At 41.3% G+C, this 23,870-nt stretch overlaps 1 protein-coding gene across 1 annotated transcript in view; it reads right to left on the bottom strand.

Annotated features, from left to right (window-relative positions):
• LOC140481479 (coiled-coil domain-containing protein 81-like) overlaps positions 1 to 23,870 on the bottom strand; it is a 114,940-nt gene that overhangs the window by 78,785 nt on the left and 12,285 nt on the right. Inside the window, exon 5 of the mRNA XM_072577734.1 lies at positions 2,976 to 3,061. Coding sequence (XP_072433835.1) covers positions 2,976 to 3,061 — 86 coding nt within the window. The remainder of the gene's footprint in view (positions 1 to 2,975; positions 3,062 to 23,870) is intronic.

Here is a 23,870-nt window from a genome sequence, read left to right as displayed (position 1 = left end):
GTGGGAGGAAACCGGAGCACCCGGAGGAAACCCACGCAGACACGGGGAGAACGTGCAAACTCCACACAGTCAGTCGCCTGAGGCGGGAATTGAACCCGGGTCTCCGGCGCTGTGAGGCAGCAGTGCTAACCACTGTGCCACCGTGCCACCCAAGAGACCTTGGAGTGCAGGTTCATAGCTCCTTGTAAGTGGAGTCACAGGTAGATAGGATAGTGAAGAAGACGTTTGGTATGCTTCCCTTTATTGGTCAGAGTATTGAGTACAGGAGTTGGGAGGTCATGGTGCGGCTGTATAGGATATTGGTTAGGACACTGTTGGAATATTGCATGCAATTCTGGTCTCCTTCCTATCGGAAAGATGTTGTGAAACTTGAAAGGGTTCAGAAAAGATTCACAAGGATGTTGCCAGGGTTGGAGGATTTGAGCTATAGGGAGGGGCTGAACAGGCTGAGGCTGTTTTCTCTGGAGCATCGGAGGCTGAGGGGTGACCTTATAGAGGTTTACAAAATTATGAGGAGTGTGGATAGGATGAATAGACAAAGTCTTTTCCCTGGGGTCAGGGAGTCCAGAAGTAGCGGGCATAGGTTTAGGGTGAGAGGGGAAAGATATAAAAGAGACCTAAGGGACAACTTTTTCACACAGAGGGTGGTACATGTATGGAATGACCTGCCAGAGGAAGTGGTGGAGGTTGGTACAATTGCAACATTTAAGAGGCATTTGGATGAGTATATGAGTAGGAAGGGTTTGGAGGGATATGGGCCAGGTGCTGGCAGGTGGGACTAGATTGAGTTGGGATATCTGGTCGGCATGGATGGGTTGGACCGAAGGGTCTGTTACCATGCTGTACGTCTCTATGACTCTATGACTCTAATCAAAATCATTTATCTTTACACTGTTTTATTCTGTGTGGACATGGTCAATGCAGAAGGGACATTTTCCTGAGCTATGGGATCGAGAGCCAACAGACATAATCTCAGAATTAAAAGGCAAGCCAGTTACGATGAGGAGGAGGAGGAAAACCTTCACTCAACAGATGGTGAACCTTGAAATTCCCTAGCCAAGAGGGTCGTTAGAAATTCAGTATTAACTAAGTCCAAGAGAGACTGTTAAATATCTTTAACATCAAGGGATATAGACGTAGTGCTACGATACAGAGGTGAACCCTCGGTTAATTAAACTAAGCACCCAGAAAAGCTTGCCTCGCCTCATAATCTGTTAAAATATGAGTGACAGAGAGCTCCCAAATTCCACTATTTAAAGAAAATAACTTCAATTTATTTTTAACTCTAAAATGAACATTGAACAACTATTCACAACTCTAAGTCCTCCTTTCTCTTAACTGCTTGCTACCTACTTCCAACTCTATAACAATATGCTATTCCAATAAGACCCTAAAATTAAATCAACTTAATTTCAAAACCACACAGTCGCTGTCTTCTTCCGTGTCTTCACTTTTCCGGCTGCTAATTTCCCTGCGTCGTATTCTGTCTTTTACTGCAATATGTTTTAAAGGAAAAGGCACTTTTGATAGAAAGTGTTTTCTAATTTCTTTGAGAGCAAAACGTTAAGATGGGCAATTAGTTCTCCAGGAGTTTTTCTCTCTTTATGGCAGTCGCTCTCTGACCAATTTTCAAAATGTCCACATTCTTATACCCCCAACATCAGATCGTCTCACTGGTTCAATGTTGGCAAAACAATAAATTCAAACTCAATTGGGTTTTAGTATCCTGGGACATAGTTTAAACTCATTGGTTAAATTTGAATTACTGTCAAAACAACAACCAAAACTCAGGTATCCATTTCACAGCCAAATGTTACATATTTTCAATTTTGCAGTACACTCTGGGACTGCAATCTAGTCATATACACAGATGCTTGGAAGCTCTCAGTTCAGAACAGCATTCTCTCTCTCTTCAAGGTACAGTACATATATTCAACTTCATAACAGTAGCATGGGAAAGGTGTTGAGATAGATAATCAGTCTTGATCTAGAATCAGGGAGCAGGCATGATGGGCTGAATGAGGGAAGTGCTCTTTTTTTATTCATAACTTCCTGAACACAGCCAGGGCATCATTAATGATGGATTCTTTTTCCAGCAATGTAATGGAGGAGAAATTGCAAAGATTTAGAACAATGCATGGCATAGCAGCAGAGTAGACAGATGCATTGCAGACAGGAAAAGAACATCAAAGAGACAAAGGAGGAGTTGTTGAGTTGAGCTACAGGCAAATGTTTAAGTTACCCATAGCTTAAACTTGATCAAGTCATTTATTTAAGAAATTTAATCCATTTAGTCAATTTAAATTCATAAACTTAATTTACAGAATCATAGAAAGCGTTCTTCCGTGCTGTAATCATTCTATTTGTTCAGGTTCTCTATAGGAGCAACTCATCTGAAGATTTATCCAGCCTAGTAAACATCATGCTCAATTCCAAAGGAGCACATATGATGACCCTACACCCTGATTGATGAAACTTAGGATGCTGTGTGTTGTTTTTTCAAACTATTCATGTCCACTGTGAATATGACGACCCAAAAGGAATCAATGATCAAATAATTTACTTTTGGTGATACAGTTGAAGATACATTGGTCAAGTATTTTCTTCTCCATGTTTTAAGAGTAGACAGGGCCTCAGTTTATTATTTCATCTAAAAGGCAACACCTCCAACAATGCAGCATTCCTTCAGTTTTGCATTGAAATACCAGACTAGAATATGTACTCAAGTTTGTTGTAGTATATTAGACTAATTGCAGTTTACTTAAATATAATTCTAATAGGAACATTTTAATGTATTAACCTTAACACCAAATTTGTGTTGGCCTGTTTATAAATTACTTAACGTTATTGTTACATTTTCTGCTAACATTAAATTCTTAGCATTCTGCCATTCCATAATAAAATAGAGCATTTAAATTCGTCTTATAGATAGTTTCTTCTCAGAATTTGTTTTTGATAGGTACAAGGATTCTTACCTGGGAAATAGAACCGAGTTGGTTGTGGCAGGTCGACTTGTGCACACATCTCTGATTGACTTTATTGAGTCTGCAGTCCCAGGTCTCTGTTAGGAGAGGAAAACATGTATTAATTGTGGAAGTCAAATATATAAACAAATCTACCTAAATCATAAATGTTGACCAACGTGCATGGCAAGGGTTGTTAATATCTCATTCCTTTCCAAAACATTCCAAAGAATGTGGCACTTTACGTTTTCTCTAAAGATAGTTACATTTCTGTGATAAATGGAAAGTTTATACCTTTTCAACATACCTCTGTTCAGTCATGACTTGGAGTACCTGGTGTTGAACTGGGATGTACAAAGTTAAAAATCACACCACACCAGATTATAGTCCAACAGGTTTATTTGGAAGCACTAGCTTTCGGACCACTGTTCCTTTATCAGGTGGTTGTGGAGTATAAGATCGTAAGACGCAGAAGTTTACAGTGTGATGCAACTGAGATGATATATTGAAAAAGACCTGGATTTTTTGTTAAGTCTCTCATCTTTCAGAATGACCATGTTAGTTTCAGTTCTTTTATATGTAAATCCTAGAACTTTTTTTAAAGTTACATTCAGACGTGAACTTTAACAATAGGTGCCATATCAGCTCAGATAATGCACTGAAAGTGTAAGGTTAAAGTCTGTCTGTGTTCCAATGTTCAAGACTGATTCTATTTCTAAAAAAGGTGATTACAGAATCTAAAATGGGTTCATGTCGTTTTTGAGCAAAATAAAATGTAATTCTGCAAGTACAAATTCACCCCACAAACTTGTGTGTGTGTGTGAACACACGCTGTGTAGTGTGACATGAACCCAAGGTCCCGGTTGATGCCATCCCCATGGGTACTGAACTTGGCTATCAGCCTGTGCTTGGCCACATTGCGTTGTTGCCTGTCCCAAAGTCTGCCATGGAGGTTGGTCACCCGAAGGTCCAAGGCCGAATATCCCTAACCACTGAAGTGTTCCCCAACTGGGAGGGAACACTCTTGGCTGGTGATTGTGGTGTGGTGTCCATTCATCCGTTGCCATAGCCTCTGCTCGGTCTCGCCAATGTACCGTGCCTCAGGACATCCTTTCCTGCAGTGTATGAGATAGACAATACCGGCCGAGTCACTTGAGTATCTGTCATGTACATGGTGGGTGGTGTCCCTATCGACACTGACATGTCTTGCAGCGTCTGCCATGACAAGATTGTGTGGTGTTGTCCTGAAGGTCGGGTTGTTTTGCTGCAAACAATGATCTGCTTGAGGTTTGGTAGTTATTTAAAGGCAAGAAGTGGAGGTGTGGGGAAGATCATGGTGAGGTGCTCATCCTCATCGATAATGTGGTGCAGGGTGCAAAGAACATGAAGTTTTTCGGCTCCTGGAAAGTACTGGACGATGAAGGGTACCCTGCCGGTTGCAGCTCATGTCTGTCTCCTGAGGAGGTCATTATGGCTTCTCGCTGTGACACGTCAGAACTGGCAGTCGATGTATTGAGCATCATATCCTTTCTAATGAGGGCATCCTTGAGTACTGCCGAGTGCCCATCATGTTTCTCTTCATCTGAACAGATCCTGTGTGTGCAAAGAGCTTGTCTGTAGAGAATGACTGTTTTAATATGTTTCGGGTGGAAGCTGGACAAGTGTAGCATGGTGAGGTAATCTGGTAGAGTGAAGTGCTGAGGTGCCCATCCTTGACAGAGATGCATGCATCCAAGAAAAAGACAGATACTAAAGAGTAGTCCATGGTGATTTGATGGTGGGATGAAAATCGATATCACTGCGTAGGTGTTTCAGTGACTGCTCGCCATGGGTCCAGAGGAAGAAAATATCATCAATATACCTGGTGTACAGCATTGGTTGCAGGTCCTGCAGAGAGAAGAAGTCTTGTTTGAACCTGTGCGTGAAAATGTTGGCATACTAGGGTGCAAATCTGATCCCCATGGCTGCACACGGAACTCATCGACTGCCAGTTCTGATGTGCCACAGCGAGAAACTGTAATGATCTCCTCAGGAGACAGACATGAGCTGCAGCCGACAGGGTACCCTTCGTTGTCCAGTACTTCCCAGGAGCCGAGAAACTTCACCATGTTCTTTGCAGTCTGCAACACATTATCGATGAGGATGAGCACCTTGCCAAGACCTTCCCCACGTCTCCACTGCCTGCCTTGAACCAAATTCCAAACCTCAAACAGATCATTGATCGCAACAAACTGCCTGGCCTTCAGGACAACCCACACAACCCTGTCATGGCAGACACTGCAAGACGTGTCAAAGTATCGATACAGATACCACCATCACACATGGGGACACCACCCACCATGTACACAATAGGTATGCATGTGATTTGGTCGGCATTGTCTAGCTCACATGCTGAAGGCAAGGATGTGCAAGGTACGGTACATGGACGAGACCGAGCAGAGGCTACAAAAACGGATGAATGGACACCGCACAACAATCATCAGTTAAGAGTGTTCCCTCCCAGTTGGGGAACACTTCAGCGGTCAGGGATATTCGACCTTGGGCCTTCAGGTCCTCCTTTGGGACAGGCAACAACTCAAAATGGCCAAGCAGAGGCTGATAGCCAAATTCAGTACTCATGGGAATGGCCTCAACTGGGACTTTGGGTTCACATCACATTACAGGTGACCCCACTGCTCTACACCATCTCTCTCACACATGCACACAAGCATGCACGCGTACACACACACTCGCTCGCTCGCACAGACCCTCTCTCATACATAAGCTCTCCCTCATGCACTCACATATACATACCCCCACACTCATACTCACACTCTCACAGACTTATACCCCTTTACACTCACACATATTAACATACACACACTCACATCTCTCTCTCTCTCTCTCTCACACACACACACATGTATAACTTTGTGGGGTGAATTTGTATTTGCAGAATTACATTTTATTTTGCTCAAAAACTGCATGAATCCATGTAAGATTCTGTAAACCCCTTGTTTAGAAATAGAATCAGTCTGAACACTGGGACACAGATAGACTTTAACCTTACACTTTCAATGCATTATATCAGCTGACATGCCACCTAATATCAAAGTTCGCTTGAGAATGTAACTTTAAAAAAGCTCGAGGATTTACATATAAAAGAACTGAAACTAACATGGTCATTATAAAAGATGAGCGACTTAACAAAAAATCCAGGTTTATTTCAATATATCATCTCAACTGCATCACACTAAACTTTTGCGATAAATTCTGCATCTTACGATCTTATATTCCACAACCACGTGATAAAGAAGCAGTGGTCTGAAAGCTAGTGCTTCCAAACAAACCTGTTGGACTATAACCTGGTGTGCTGTGAGTTTTAACTCTGTTCCGTCAGTTTTCTTTCTGCATTGAGTTAAAGTTGCCCACTAATAAGCAACTTAACTTCAGATAATGCTCTATTTTCTGTTACTTGTAAGCTGATGAAAAAATAATCAATAACAAAGCATATTTAATATGCTCCAAATTCTGATTGTTATATTCTGAAATTATGTATTGTCAGTTGAGCCAGCTTACGTACAGTGCCACAGACATTATAATAGAAAGTATATATTTAATACTTTCATCATTTAGGATTTGAGTTTTAAAAAGGCAGAAACCTTTTGGGGGTTAGTTCTGCTAAGGTGATTTCTTTTTTAAACAGGTCTGAAAGCCATCTGGAGCAGTGGAAAAGATGCATAATTTCCAAGAAGGCTTGTGATTTCAACTCAGTACCTGGCAGGACAACTGTGATGTCAATGGATGAATTTTCTTTGAGATTGCTAAAATTTAAATTTGATTGAGGCCATCAGTTTAACTTTTGACTTTGGTTCAGAAGAGGGAACAATTTTTTCCACACAGTTCAGAAGATTCATGAGTTAAGTTCAGAAGGAAAATTAGTTTTCTCCTTGCAGGAAAATCCTATTTAAGGATTCTCATGGGAACCATTCACTCTAGCTGAAGTACTGTTGGTTCATGGATCTTCCAAACCTAGAAATCTTGTCTACAACTCTTGAAGTTATTAGGACTGAGAAAGTTCAAAATTGTCAAAGGTTCATGTCAGTGGACATGGAAAGGAATTATAAGCCTGTCAAACAGTGCGCAGAAAATAAAACGGGAAAAAATGGTCACATTATTTTAAAGAGTTGGGAATGGACAGAAGACAAAAATAGGAAAACTAGAAATTGCTGGAGAAGCTTCACAGGTCTTGCAGCATCTGTGGAGAGAAATCAGAGTTAATGTTTTGGGTCGAGTAACTCTTCCTCAGAACTGATGGTAGCTCCGAAAATGTCAGTTTATATGCAGAAGGTAGGTTTGGGATGGTGGTGGTTGGAGGGAGTGGGGGAAGGTGGAGGTAGTAAATAATAAGTGGGTATAGAGCCATATAGAAAGAGAACAACAGTCAGGCAGACAAAGGAATGGATAAAGGTCTGGCTAGGAGGGTGAATGAGGGAGCATGCAATTTCAACTTTAAGTTTATAATATTCTATTTTAGAGGTATCTTCCACTTCTTAAAGGGAAGATGCAATTTAACCTGAAGGCAGCTACAGACGTGATAGGAGTAGACATTGCAAGTATCTTTTGTTTTACCTACACTAGGGAGGAGGACTGAAATTCTGCTCCCACCAACCTCATGATAGTATTCCATTCGATACTTAGCAGTATGAACATAAGGTTCAAGGGAGCTTGTCTAATGGACTAACTCTAATATTTAAAATGGCTGTTGTGGCACAGTGATATTATTGCGACCTCTAAACCAGGGGCCCAAATTCAAATCCCCTAATGGATCCAAAAGATGCATAATAACATATTTCTTCTGTTTGATTAAAGAAATATCTATGAGGTTTAATGACCTCACCAAGTTTGCTCAGATAAACCTCATGAATTTGATCCTTCACACGAAGGACAAAAGGGTAACGAGGGAGAAAATAGGACCCCTCAAAGATCAGCAAGGAGGCCTTTGTGTGGAGCCGCAGAAAATGGAGATACTAAATGAGTATTTTGCATCAGCATTTACTGTGGAAAAGGATATGGAAGATATAGACTGTAGGGAAATAGATGGTGACATCTTGCAAAATGTCCAGGTTACAGAGGAGGAATTGCTGGATGTTTTGAAATGGGTAAAGGTGGATAAATCCCCAGTACCTGACCAGGTGTACCCTAGAACTCTGTGGGAAGCCAGAGATGTAATTGCTGGGCTTCTTGCTGAGATATTTGTATCATCAATAGTTGGCAAATGTGATGCCACTATTTAAGAAGGGTGGTAAGGACAAGCCAGGGAACTATAGACCAGTGAGCCTGACCTCGGTGGTGGGCAAGTTGTTGGAGGGAATCCTGAGGGACAGGGTGTCCATGTATTTGGAAAGGCAAGGACTGATTAGGGATAGTCAACATGGCTTTATGCATGGGAAATCATGTCTCACAAACTTGATTGAGTTTTTTGAAGAAGCAACAAAGAGGATTGACGAGGGCAGAGCGGGAGATGTGATCTATATGGATTTCAGTAAGGCGTTCGACAAGGTTCCCCATGGGAGACTGTTTAGCCAAGTTAGATCTCACAGAATACCGGTAGAGCTAGCCATTTGGATACAGAACTGGCTCAAAGGTAGAAGACAGAGGGTGGTGGTGGAGGGTTGTTTTTCAGATTGGAGGCCTGTGACCAGTGGAGTGCCACACGGATTGGTGCTGGGTCCACTACTTTTTGTCATTTACATAAATGATTTGGATGCGAGCATAAGAGGTATAGTTAGTAAGTTTGCAGATGACACCAAAATTGGAGGTGCAGTGGACAGCGAAGAAGGTTACCTCAGATTACAACAGGATCTTGACCAGATGGGCCAATGGGCTGAGAAGTGGCAGTTTGAGTTTAATTCAGATAAATGCGAAGTGCTGCATTTTGGGAAGGCAAATCTTAGCAGGACTTATACAGTTAATGGTAAGGTCCTAGGGAGTGTTGCTGAACAAAGAGACCTTGGAGTGCAGGTTCATAGCTCCTTGAAAGTGGAGTCGCAGGTAGATAGGCTGGTGAAGAAGGCATTTGATATGCTTTCCTTTATTGGTCAGAGTATTGAGTACAGGAGTTGGGAGGTCATGGTGTGGCTGTACAGGACATTGGTTAGGCCACTGTTGGAATATTGCGTGCAATTCTGGTCTCCTTCCTATGAGAAAGATGTTGTGAAACTTGAAAGGGTTCAGAAAAGATTTACAAGGATGTTGCCAGGGTTGGAGGATTTGTGCTATAGGGAGAGGCTGAACAGGCTGAGGCTGTTTTCCCTGGAGCGTCGGAGGCTGAGGGGTGACCTTATAGAGGTTTACATAATTATGATGGGCATGGATAGGGTAAATAGGCAAAGTCTCTTCCCTGGGGTGGGGAAAGTCCAGAACTAGAGGGCATAGTTTTAAGTTGAGAGGGGAAAGATATAAGAGAGACCTAAGGAGCAACTTTTTCACACAGAGGGTGGTACGGGCATGGAATGAGCTGCCAGAGGAAGTGGTGGAGGATGGTACAATTGCAACATTTAAGAAACATTTGGAAGAGTATATGAATAGGAAGGGTTTGAATATGGGCCGGCTACTGGCAGGTGAGACTAGATTGGGTTGGGATATCTGGTCGGCATGGACGGGTTGGACTGAAGGATCTGTTTCCGTGCTGTACGTCTCTATGACTCTATGCCCAGCTTAGTCCTACCTAAAATTTCACAACCGGAAATTCCAGCAATCACCATCTTTCTCTCCTGATTTTCAGCATCTTCTCCAATACTCTGCACTTTCTACACTTGTCACACTTTGTCTTTTCACACCTCTTTGACCTTTTACACCTTATATGATTTTAATGTGCACATCCTGAAATCTATTGTGGAATACACTGCATTACTTTACCAGAACAATCTTGATACTAGAAGCTTTGTCTGATGACACCGCAGTTTGCTCCATCAGAGCTCTTTAAGTGCTGTCATTACATCCATATTCCATTTTTATGACTAGGTTATGAATGCAAGAAAGCCTGTTGTTTGGGTTTAAGTTAAAGAACTAAGAACTATCCCATCATGAAGTTGTTAGAAGCAGTGGCAAGGTAACAGAGATGGACTTCATTATATAAACTCAAGTCTAGATTCATCATTATGCTTCAGGTGAGCCATCTCCCATCTTAATTCATCTTAGCCGCAAAGTTTGTGGAAACACTATGGTGAGTTACTGAAACAGTTTGGAAGTATGTGTTGACCACAGGAAGGCTCTCGACCCTCAGCAAAATGGTTGACTCTTAACTACCCTCTGAAATGGCCCAGCAAACCCTCTCAATAACAGTTAGTGATTGGCAACAAACACTGGCTTTGTCAACAAAGCTCAGATAAACAAATATAATATAAATAGGGAAGGAGGCAGACAGGAGTAATTTAAGTACAGAGAGGAGAAAGATGGTGGTCCATAGAAGGCCCTACAAACAAACCATATTCCAGCAGCATCACCCTTACATAGCAATGAGTCAAGAATAATGTCTTCATTAGTGGTCAGTAAAAGACCCAAAGAAAGAGCAGTAGGTCTTTCAACCCATTGAGCCTGATCTGTCACTCGATAAGATCAGGCTGAGCTGATCCCAGCCTTAATTCCATTTTCCTGCCTTCTTTGCCCTTAACTTTCTTACACATCAAAAATACAACTATTCAGCCTTGAAGATATTCAACTGCTCAGTGTGCCCTGTTCTTTATGGAAGGGAATACCAAAGAATAATGACCCACGGAAAGAGGAAATTCATCCTGATCCCTTTATTTTGAAAATGTGCCTCTAGTTCTAGATTCCCAACAGGAAATATCCTTTTAGTTTCTACCTTTTTCAAATTTTTTTCAAACATTGGATTTCAATAAGACCACCTCATATTCTTCCAAACTCCGATAGCTTTAGTCCCAACCTTCTTAACCTTTCCTCATAAGATAACGCCTTCATCCGAGTAATCTGCTAAATGAACCTTCTGTTGACTACTTCCGATGCAGTTATATCCATCTTTAAGGAAGGAAACCAAACCTATAACCAGTACTCCAGAAGCTGGCTCATCAATGTCTGAACAGTTATAGTAAGATGTTCCAACTTTCATACGTCAGTCCTTTTGCAATAAATACCAGCATTCTGTTTGTCTTTCTAATTACTTGTTTGAATACTAACTTTTTGCAAGCCAACCTTTTCTAACTCTTGTGGAAGGACACTCAGATTTCTCTGAACCATACCCTTCTACAGTTTCTCTTCAATAAAAAAATAAAATCTATCTCTATTCTTCCTACTCAAGTGGACAACTTGTAACTTTCCCATACTATATTACAACTGTCAACTTTTGCCCAATCTACCCATAGGATCGTTGCAGTTGAATGCAAGTAATAAATGCAACATATTGTCATTTGCCCTGCATAGAAGCATCAGGGAGGTCAAGGAAGCACTGCACAGAAAGAAGGAGACTTTGAACGCTTGTCCCTAAGGACGGATCATGAAAAATAAAAGCCAACATAGGTTCACAAGGATTGTCAGGCAATCTGTGCTCCCCACCCCAATAGCAACAAGGAATCATATCACAATTATAAATGCTTCCACACTCTCCCTCTCTCTCACTCACTCTCAATATGCAGTTGATTTATGGCTACTCCAAGAAGTTCATCTTAATGATTGTCAGCTACAATAAATAAATCTGCATTGCTTGCACTCTATGTCAGTCTGTAATACTGACAGCCAGAGGTCTCTAGGATGCACTAAAGGATGACTGCTTAGCTACAATGGCTGGATCTTCCATTATGGCTGTTATGGACCAGGCCAGATACCCCTCAAAATATGTTAAAATATGTTAAAAATGTAGCCCAGACCGATGTGAAGTAGATATCCCAGATGTAAAGGCAGACGTGAAGTGGATATCCTAGGTGTGAATGCAGTTGGTCAAACCACTCAACTTTAAGCAAAACAGAATTTATTTAAACATTACAGTTGAAACACAAACAAAAGAAAACAGAATTTAGAATAACTTAACTATTTGAAAACTCAACTGACTCAATACAACAACTGAACTAAGGAACTGTTCCAATTTGTGCAACATCCCATAAACACAACCCTTGGCAAAATGTAAATTCAAATTTAGGTCCTTACAGGCAGAAGGAAACAAATTCTAAAGAGATTTCAGAGAGAAAGCCAGTCAGGAACCATCTGGGGGACTTTGGAACCTTTTTCCATTGCAATCAGCTTCTCACTATTACAGCTAAACCAAACTAGAAAAATCCTGAACTGGGAGAACTGATCACTCTCCTGCCAGTGTTAAACTAGGTTCTTGCCCAGACATTCCAGAACCTCTGCCTTTATGAACTCTATTGAAAAAAAAGGACAAAATAACCTTGTTAAAGTGAGAGCATTGTCACACCTCCCTCCTTAAAAAAATAAATAATAAATATACAAAGATGGGTTCATTTTAAAACCCCTAGTTTTACCCTGTTACTACATTACAATACATACATTGCATTGACTATAACCATGCAAACGTGCACTACTACATTGTATTTCAATCTGTTTACTCCTGCCACTGAATGTCTCTGTTTTTCATCCAAATCTCAAAAATGTGTTAGCAATTAAGTTTTCTCATCCTGCACATGTATAATTTTCAAACTGAATGGCTGTAACAATGAACTCCATATAAACAGCCTGGAACTTTTGTCCTTAAATTTCTCCAAAACCTTTGGCAGATTATGATCAGTATATATGATTGTCTCAGACACATTACAGGCAACATAAATGTTAACGCCAACACCAAACTCAAAGTCTTCTTCTCAATTGTCAAATATTTCTGTTGATTAATGTACAATTTCTTGGAGAAATATCCAATAGGTCTTTAAATCCTCTCATCTTCTTGTAAGAATGCAGCACCAACACCCACATCACTTGCACCGATAATCCCTTGATTGGCTTTGCGTAATTTGGCTAATTAGCTGGGGCAGTGGTTAACACAGCTTTCAGGCTGTCAAATACTTTTTGACAGTCTGCTGTCCACGGAAACTTCTTGCTTTTCTTCAGTAATTCAGTGAGTGGAGTAGCCACATTGCTAAAATTTGGTACAAGTTTCTGATAAAACCTACTCAATCCCAGGAATCATAGTAGTCCTCTCTTCGTCAATGGTATGGGAAACTCCCCAATAACCTTTGTTTTCACATTGCATGGATCCATCTGTCCATTCTGATAAAATGGCCCAGGAACGTGACTTAGGCTTTGGCGAATTCACTCTTAGTTTATTACCAAGCCAGCCTCCTGAAGTTGATCAAATAATTCTGATAAATGCTGCAAATCTTCCTTCCATGTGTGACTAAAAGTCACCAGGTCATCGATGAATACCACACAATTGGGTAATCCAGAAATGACTTCAATAGTTATTCTTTGAAATGCAGCTTGCAAATTTTTCATACCAAATGGCATGACTTTAAAATGATACAGTCCAGTTGAAGTAATAAAAGCCGAAGTTGTCTTTGCTGTTTCGGATAAAGGTACCTACCAGTATCCTCTGAGCAAGTCTAACTAACTTAAAAAAATAAAAATATAAAAGAAATAGGATAGGAATCAGACTTTGTAACTGCATTGACTTTACGATAGTCTACACATAACCACTGGGTACTATCTGACTTTGACACCATTACTATGGGTGAGCTCCAGTCACTGCAACTCACTTCAATTATGTCATCTTGGAGCATGCACTCAATCTCTTTTTGAACCTGTGCCAACTTTAGAGGGTTAAGTCTATAAAGATGTTGTTTTATTGGAACAGCATTTCCTATATCTACCTTATGCATAATTAGATTAGTACTTCCCAGCTTATTTCCACACAACTCCCCAGATCATTTCGATTTTCCTCTGAAAGATAACTCAATAATATATCCCAATTTTTGACAACTTTCTCATTGTCCAATTTAATTTGAAGAATGTCAAATTCAAACTCCTCTGAACTTGGTTCTTCACTCTATGTTGTAACCGGTAACACATTTTTGTTTTGCTTTCCTTCCCGATCAAAATACCTTTTGAGCATATTCATATGACATACCTGAGAGATTTCTTTCTGTCTGGAGTCCTTATCAAATAGTTTACCTTGCTCAATCTCTTTTTGACTTGATAAGGTCCACTAATCCTTGCTTTTAAAGTTTCACCTATCACTGGAAGTAACGCTAATACTTATATCCATTAGCAAAATTGCATGTTTTTGATTTCTTGTCTGCTTCCTGTTCATGTTTTGCCTCAACCATTTGATCAAACGTGGTCTCCCATAATTCTACTTCAAGTTCCTTATCCGTATTCTTTAAGTTCTCCTCCTATGTCAACTGGTGACGTTGTGACCTCATTACCATAGAGTCAGGAAAAGTCCGAGGATACACTTCCTGTAATACTTCAGTTGCCTGATTTTCCACTGGCTTTTCAACCATAGTAGGCAGCACTCCTAACTGTGACCCAGCTATATTATCAAGAACAAACTGAATTCCTGGATCTGAGAGTTCTTCCAGTATTCCTACCACACTTCTCACTGGACACTCTAACCTCACTCTACATAATTAAACACTTGTTGTTTCACTGTGAATTCCTGTTACTTGCGCTTTTTCTGGCAGCAGTCCTTCTGAATTAAATACCTCCTCATCTCGCAACATCAAAGATTGGCATGATCTCATATCTCTTAATGCTGTAACCTCTTTACCTCATGCTCCTGGCCTATGCAAGTAAACCTTACCTTCACAAGTAAATGGTTTAAGACGATCAGGCACTTCCTCCTTAACCAACCTCTAAACAGATTGTACATTCTGGTGTAGCTTTTTAACTTCCACTGTGCTTTCTTTTACCAATTCAACAAAATTCACTGGCTTATCCTTTTTTCCTGCATCTGTCTTCTTAGTGCTTTTTCTGAACCACCAACCCTGTGATTTCATGAGGCCTACTTTATTGCAGTGAAAACACCGAATCTTTTTAACTTCTCTTTCCTCTTCACAGATTTCCTTTTTACCCTGTGATACATTATCTTATGATCTTCACCTAGATCTAAGTTTTCCTTATCGAGTGACAATTTCCCTTTCCCCAATTTCTATCCTTCACAGATTGAAAAAGATGTTGGAAGCCAAACTTTGATTTATGAACCTACTTATAATCATCAGCCATTTCAGCTGGTAATTTTGCCATTTTAAATCTCTGGTCTTCTACATGAGTTCTCACTACTTCAGGATGTGAATGTTTGAATTCCTCCAAACTAATTGTCTCTCTAAAACATCATATGTTTGATCAATTTCTAATGTACTTATCCACCTATCAAAATTACTTTGTTTAATCGTTTCAAACTCAATGTATGTTTGACCAGGGTTCTTCCTTAGAGTCCTGAAACATTGCCTGTAGGCTTCTGGCTCTAGTTCAAATGCACTTAAGGTGCTTTCTTCACCACCTCATACTCCCCAAATACCTCCTCTGATAGTGATGCAAATACCTCACTAGCTCTACATACCAACTTTATTTGGATCAACAAAACCTACATGGTCACTGGCCACTTCACTTGTTTAGCCACCTTCTCAAATGAAATGGAAAACTTTTCTCCATCTTTCTCATCAAATTTAGGCAATACTTGGATATATCCTCACTAGGCATTTGCCTGGACTATAACAGCAGGTTATAGTCCAACAGGTTTATCTGGAAACACTAGTTTTCTAAGCGCTGCTTCTTCCTCATGATCTTATTCTCTACAATCACATAAGACACAGAATTCATAGCCAAAGGAGTACATGTCATGGAGATGTGATGTCACATTAAACAATTTTAGATCAAGTCTTTCATCTTTTAGAATGGAATGTGTTGGTTTCTGTTCTTTGATATGTAAATCATAAAACTTCTTTTAAATTACATTCTCAAGAAAGGTCTAGCTTTTATAACAATAGGTGCCATCTCAGCTCAGGCAATGCATTAAGGTGCGAAGTTTATCTGTGTCCCAATGTTGAGTTAGACTGGTTCTATTTCTAAAGTGGGATTTACAGAGTTTTACATGGATTAATGCAGTTTTTGAGCAAAATAAAATGTAATTCTGCAAAATCAAATTCACCCTATAAAGTTATGTGCGTGCTTGTAGGAGAGACAGAGCGAGTGTGTGCATGGGAGTGTGTGCACGTGGGTGTGAGTGCATGTGATAGAGTGTGCGTGTACAAGTGTGTGTAGACTTGGTTAAGTGTTTGTGAGAGAGTGATGGGGTATACACCTTAGAGAGCGTGCATGCGTGGGTGAGAGTACGGGAGGTGTATGTGTCTGCGCATATGCAAGAGAACCTGTGTATGACAGAGGGTCTGCGTGGGTGTGTGAGTATGTAGGAGTAGGGGTGTGTGTGAGTGTGTGAGAGAGAGAGAGAGAGTGTATTGTGCAATGGGGTCACATGTAGTGTGACATGAACCCAATGTTCCGGTTGAGGTCATTCCCATGGGTATCAAACCTGACTCATCAGCTCCTGCTCGGCCACACTGCATCGTTACTTGTCCTGACGTCCACCTTGAAGGATGGCCACCGAAGGTCTGAGGCCAAATGGCCTGGACTGCTGAAGTGTTCCCTGACTGGGAGGGAATACTCCTGCCTGGTGATTGTTGCACAGTGTCCATTCATCCGTTGCTGTAATGTCTGCTTGGTCTTGCCAATGTACTATGCCTCAGGGCATCTTTGCTTGCAGCTTATGAGATAGACAACGTTGGCCAAGTCACATGAGTGCCCACCACATACATGGTGGGAGGCATCCCCACGTGTAATGGTGGTATCTGTATGAACACTCTAACATGTCTTGTAGCAATTGCTGTGACAGGGCTTTATGGTGTTGTTGTCCTGAAGTCTAGGCAGTTTGCTGCAAACAATGATCTGTTTAAGGTTTGGTAGTTGTTTAAAGGCGAGAAGTGGAGGTGTGGGGAAGGTTTTGGTGAAGTACTCATTCTCATCGATAATGTGTTGTAGGCTGCGAAGAATATGGCATAGTTGTTCAGCTCCCAGGAAGTACTGGACAACGAAGGATACCCTGTCTTTTGTAGCCCATGTCTATCTCTGACATGATGCTATGAAAACGGATTAATGGACACCACGCAATAATCACCAGCCAGGAGTCTTTCCTCCCAGTCGGGGAACACTCCTGCAGTCCGGGCCATTTGGCATCGGATCTTCAGGTGACCATCCTCCAAGGCAGACTTTAGGACAAGCAACAACGCAGAGTGGCCGAGCAGAAGCTGATAGCCAAGTTCAATACCCATGGGAATGGCCTCAACTGGGACCTTGGGTTCCTGTCATACAGGTGATCCTACTGCACTATACACTCTCTCTCACAAACACACACACAAACCCTCTCTCATACATGCACACATACATCACCCACATTCACACCCCTCATGCACCCTCTCACAGGTGTATACCCTAAAGCGCGCGCATGCGCGCGCACACACACACACACACACACACACACACACACACATACACTTAACCAAGCTTACACACACATTCTATCACATGCACTCACACCCACACACGCACATGCACACACTCACTCTGTCTCTCCTACAAGCGCACACATATGGAGTGAATTTGTTTATTGCAGAATTTTGTTTTGCTCAAAAAATGCATGAATCCATGTAAAGCTCTACAAATCCCACTTTAAAAATAGAACCAGTCTAACTCAACATTGGGACACAGACAGACCTCACACCTTAATGCATTGTCTGTGCTGAGATGGCACCTACTGTTAGAAAAAGCTGGAATTTCTTGATAATATAATTTAAAAGAAGTTCTTTATCAACGAACAGAAACCAACACATCCCATTCTAAAAGGTGAAAGACTTGATCTAAAAATGTTCAATGCATCATCACATCTCCATGACCACTGTACTCATTTGGCTATAAATTCTGTGTCTTATGATCTTTTTCTCCACAATCATCTGAGGAAGAAGCAGCGCTTAGAAAGCTAGTGTTTCCAACTAAACCTGTTGTGTGTGTGATTTTTAACTGTGTCCACCCCAGTCCAACAGCAACACCTCCAAGTCTATCCTTTAAGCAGACTTTCCTAAATGCCAATTTATGAAGTTCAAACTCTCTCTCGCTTTCTTCCTTTCCTCTCTCACTTTCTTCCTTTCTTCTGCTAGGGCCTTCTTCTCCTTTTCTTTTTGTTCTGCCTTCTCCACTGCAAGTAGTCTCATTGTTACAGCTAAACCAAACTCGGAAAATCCTGAACTGAGAGAACTGACCACTCCCCCGCCATAGCCCAGACATTTGGCACCACTGCCTTTACAACCTCTCTTGAAAAAAAACGAAGGACAAAATAACCTTGTTAAAGTGATAACATTGTCACATGGCCCCAACCAGCATCCCACAAAAAAAAATAACAAAGCCTTGCATGAAACCTACATAGCCATGCACAACAATGTGGAGCACATTATCAGTCTCCTTAGTAATATATCTTGCTGCTTTAATTGCTCAAAGGAGTTTCTATCATACACACCCACGTAGAATCTATACTTGTGGTGGTTTACAATATATCCTCTATAACCGTGAAATTACGAGGGTCCAAAGGTAGGTCCTGGAATCTGGCTACCAGGAGAAGGGGCGGAGACCATATCCATTGCATGCAACTGAACAGAATGGGAACAACTGCTTTGTAAAACTCAAATTCACTTGAAATGAACTTCACCGTCCCAAACACTCTGTATCAGAGTCTTGGTCACAAAAACCTTTTTGTCATCATAATTAATTAAGGCTGAAAGCAAAAACTTTCACCAACAAATTTACCTAACAACACATTGAAGATTCAAAATAAAATACAGGAATAATCATCCTTGTCCACTGCCTGACTAATATTCCTACATAGTATTACTACAGAATGGCTGTAGACAACAGTGCAGATCACTCGTCAGGATCTCCTCAAGCAGCTGTAAGCCTTGATGTGTCCAAGTCTGGGCTTTATCCCTTTGACATTGGTGGCAGCGGACTCAGCTGAATGCCTAAAAATGAACAGCAAGGGCACTGGTGGAGTGACAGTGGTGGGAGCATGAATCTTATCATCCTGAGAGAAGACCACAGATTTAAGCTTGATGGTGTCATTGCCCTCACGTAGATCCTTTGGGGTGGTATTTAAACAAGCTTTATAATTTTTTGGAACACAGATTATTTGACTGCTGTGAGTACTTCGCATGTCCAATAGAGCACTAAATTGTACATTCACAGGGCAACTGTTTTATGTCTGTTCAGCAATAGGTAAAGATCTCACGGCGTTTGACTGCACTTCTGCTACAGCACTGAGGCAATGGAAAGCTTCTGTATGTGTTGCAGCCAATGCTCAGTGGCTAGTATATATCTCATAATGGGTTATTGGGAAGTATTGCGTTGGAGGTCCCAGCACTTCCACAGTCAAAAGGCTTACTGCCTAGCTCTGAGTAATGCTTTGTGCACAGTGGAGCCAGACTCCTTCATGCTCCTTTCCAGCTACTAGAGGATAACAGGTAGGCCAGTCAATGCACCAAAAATCATGGTGTGCATTTTCATCAGTGTTTTCAATGTGTTCCTACTTCTGGTTCCCTTCAGCAGCTTCACTGTCTGGAGAGTATGCACACTAGCTGACTTTTCGTGAGTCACCTGCTCCTGCAAGAGAGATCGCTGAATGTACATAACTCTGTGTCAATGTAATTAGATAGTGATGTATCATTGCTGAATAGCTGTGGCTTTGAGGAAGCATGTAGTGGCATATGCACAACTAGCATACCTGGAAGGAACATACAGGGGAGATGTAGTATTGCTGATACTAGGTGTGAATGTCAGGGGATGCTGGTTGCTAAGTGATCAGGCGTGTGCATTAAGCAATGTGAGAAGTGGTTGGGAGATGAAGTGTGCAAATGCATTCACTCAATCTGACAAACTGACTGGATTATTATATTTTTTCAGTACTGTTGTCATGTCCTCAGTACCACATTCTGAGCATTAGCCACCCTTACGGTGATATCCCATCTCCAGCAGGGGTTCAATTTTTGATCTCTTTCTGCTTCCTTCCAAAACTCAATCTCTCCAATCATTTATTATCCCAAGCAGCATCACTAAAGCAGGGAGGTTTTTCCCTTGGCATTGCACACAACCTTATTTGTTCCACAATGTTCCAATGTGGATTCTCAGTCGTCTACCTTTTATAAGCATCGTATTTTAAAAGGCAAAGGCTGCATGGAGCACATAGCTTTATCAAAACACTCCTTTGCCTCCTGCATTATATAGGGGATGCCAGCAGCGCTTGCAGCACACATTCAGCCCAGAGTCAATTGTGGCTATGCAAAATCAGAGAAATGTAGAGGGTTCACCAACTTTATGGGTAGTTCCACTTGCAGCTGGCAGATCACAAACTGTTTCTAGAATTGTCAAAAGTGAAATTTGAGTCTTATATATTTTCATCTTTTTTATAAATCTTGCTTGAAAGTTGTTGCAATGAAAACTAAGCAGGTTCCAAAACAGGTACACCACGTGCTTCTTCATATTACTGCCCAATTGGTGAGGTTTGCAATTTTTTCACATGGATGTGATTTACAAAATAATAAAAAGTCATGCTATTCATGTCCAATGCCAAACAAGTTAAAGTGATGCGGCTAGTGTGGGGGTGAAGTCATCAAGCATGCTGTCCATTTTGTGTGCTAGCTCGCTTCTCATTTTCAACTTTCAATCTGGTCAGCAGGACAAATGAAAAAGAGAGTCAAATGTCTCTCTCCTTATCAGTCCACATGGCCCCAGGTTAAAAATGCAGAGTAACATAGGTAAAGGCAAAATATCCTGGAGTCATAGTGTCACAAAATTCTACAGGACAGAGACAGGCCCTTAAGCCCAAACTGGTCTGTGCCAAACAAAATGTCCATCAATGCTAACCCCATTTATCTGCCCTTGATCCATATCCATCTAAACCTTTCCTATCCATGTATTTGTCCAAACGCCTTTTGAATGCTGTTAATGTACCTGCCTCAACCACTTCCGCTGGTAACTTATTCCATATATGCATACTACCCTCTGAGTAAAAACGTTGCCCCTCAGGTTCCCTTTTATTCTTTCCCCTCTAACCTTAAACTGATCCCCTCTAGTCCTCAATTCCCTAAGTCTGGAAAAAGGACTGCGTGCATTCACCTTATCCATATCTCTCATGACCTTATACGCATCTATAAAATCCTCCCTCAATCTCCTGTGCTCTAAAGAAAAAGAGGCTTGTGCAACCTCTTCCTGCAACTCAGACCCTAAAGGCCTGGCAACATCCTTATAAATTTCTTCTGCACACTTTCCAGTTTAATAACATTGTTACTGTGGCAAGGTGACCAAAATTGAACACAATACTTGAAGTGCGGCCTCACCAAATTCCTGTACAACTGAAATATAACTTCCCAACTTCTATATTCAATGCCTTAACTGATGAAGGCCAGAGTGCTAAAAGTCTTCTTCACTGCCCTGTCTACCTATGACTCCACTTTCAGAGAACTGTGCACTTGAATTTCATGGTCTCCCTGTTCCTCTATACTCCTTAAGGCCCTGCCATTTACCATGAAACTCCTAGCTTGATTAGATTTTCCAAAATGCAAGACCTCATACTTAACTGTATTAAACTCCATTTGCCATTTCTTGGCCTATTTCTCCAGGTGATCCAAGGTCCTGCTGCAATTTCTGATGAATACTGCCTATTTTAGTGTAATTTACAAACTTACTAATCATGCCTTGTACATTCTCACCCAAATTATTGGTAATAGATAACGAACAGCAATGTTCCCAGGCTTTTCTTTGCATTCCTACTTGAATAAGGGCACGACATTCACTATCCTCCAGTTTTCCAGGACTTCACCTGTGACTAATAAGAATGCAAAAATATCAGCTGGGGCCCTGCAATTTGTTCTCTAGCTTCTTACAGGGTTCTTGGATACATGTAGTCAGGACCAGGAGATTTATCCACCTTCGTACATTCTAATACACCAAACACCTCTTCAACTGTGATATGGACTGCCCAAGATATCACCACTAACTTCCCCAAGTTCCCAAGTCTTTGTGTCTTTCTCCATGGTAAGCACAGAGGGGAAATATTCATTGAGGACCTCTCCCACCTCTAGTGATTCCACACATGCATATCCACTTTGGTCCTTGAGGGGTCTTATTTTCTTATTCCAGTTATTATTTTTCTTTTAATATATTTAAAGAACCTCTTTGGATTCATTCTTATCTTCTCAGCCAAGGCTACCTCTTGCTCCCTTTTCACCCTCCTGATTTCCTTTCTCGGTAAACTCCTGTATCCCCTATACCTCCAGAGATTCCCTTGATCCCAGCTGAACCATGCCTCCTCCTTTTTGTCTGGTCAAAGCTTCAATATCTTTTGTCATCCAGGGTTCCCTATTCCTGCCAATCTTGCCCTTCACCCTCAATGGAACACATGGACCTTGAAGTATAGACTTTTAAAGGCCTTTCACTTTCTGGAGGTGCCTTTGCCTTCAAAGAAACTACTCCAATCAACCCCTGCAAGCTCCTGTCTAATTCCATCAAAATTCACCTTGCCCCAATTTAGAACTTGAACCTGTGGACCAGTTTTGTCCCTGTACATAAGAATTAAAAAATTAATAGAACTATGGTTACTGGTCCCAAAGTGCTCCTCCACTGTCACCTCAGTCACCTGTCCTGCCCTAATTTCCAAGAGTAGGTTGAGTTTTGCCCCTCCTGAGTAGGACCCTCCATATACTGCTTGAGGAAACTTTCTTGAACACACTTAACAAATCCCATCCCATCTAAGCCCATAACGCTCTGGCAAGCCCAGTCTATGTTCAGAAAATTAAAATCCATTACTATGACAACCCTTTTGCTCCTGTAAGTCTGCCAAATCTCTCTGCACATTTGTTCCTCTAATTTCCATTAACATTTGGTGGCCTATAGTACAACCTTAATAACATCACCATCCCCTTCTTGTTTCTTAGCTCCACCCACAAAACCTCAGTGGATAACCCTTCAGTTATTTCATCTCTGAGTACTCCTATGATACTCATGTTAATTGAAAGTGCAATTCTCCCTCCTCTCTTTCCACCACTTCTGTTCTGCATAAAGCAGCTGTGCCCTGGCACATTAAGCTGCCAGTACTATCCCTTCCTTAGCCATGTTTCTGTCATGTCTTAAATTTCCCAGTCCCATGTACCGAGCCATGCCCTGAATTCATCAGCCTTACCGGCCAACCTTCTTGCATTGAAATAGATTTAATTTAATCCAACAGGCATTCCCCACTCCCCAAACTGTCTCTTCAACTTGTTATTTCTGATTACTGTATCTCCTTCCAGCCTTGGGGTTGCCTCTCTGCTGTTGAGGATCCCACCCCCTGCCAATCTAGTTTAAACCTTTCCTTGTAGCACTAGCAAACCCAGCCACCAAGATATTGGTTTCCCCCTCCAGTTCAGGTGCAAACAGTCCCTCTTGATCAGGTAACGTCTGCCCCAGAAAAGATCCCAATGATCTAAAAATCTGAATCTCTGCTCCCTGCACCAATTCTTTAGCCACTTATTCATCTGCCATGTCCTCCTATTCCTATCCTCACTAGCACATGGCACTGAAGTAAATCTGGAAATTATCATCGTCGAGGTGTTGGTTTTAAATGTTTTTCCTAGCTCTCTACGATCACTTCCTATTTCTACCTATGTCATTTGTGCCAACATGCACAATGACATCTGGCTGCTCACACTCCCCTTTGAGAATGCTCTGCAGCAGAGATCTGAAATAAAAGTAAAAAGTATTGGAGAAACTCATCAGGTCTGACAGCATCTGTAGAGAGAGAAGTAGAGTGAAAGATCAGAATAACTCTTCTTCAGAATTGCCAGTTCTGAGCACTTTATGTTTTTCTATTGAAAGAACTTGGAGGCGGTT

Source organism: Chiloscyllium punctatum, chromosome 9, assembly GCF_047496795.1.
Source record: "Chiloscyllium punctatum isolate Juve2018m chromosome 9, sChiPun1.3, whole genome shotgun sequence".
Classification (NCBI taxonomy): Eukaryota; Metazoa; Chordata; class Chondrichthyes; order Orectolobiformes; family Hemiscylliidae; genus Chiloscyllium; species Chiloscyllium punctatum.
Note: the sequence above shows the minus strand (reverse complement) of the source record. Positions and strands in the feature narration are given on the sequence as shown.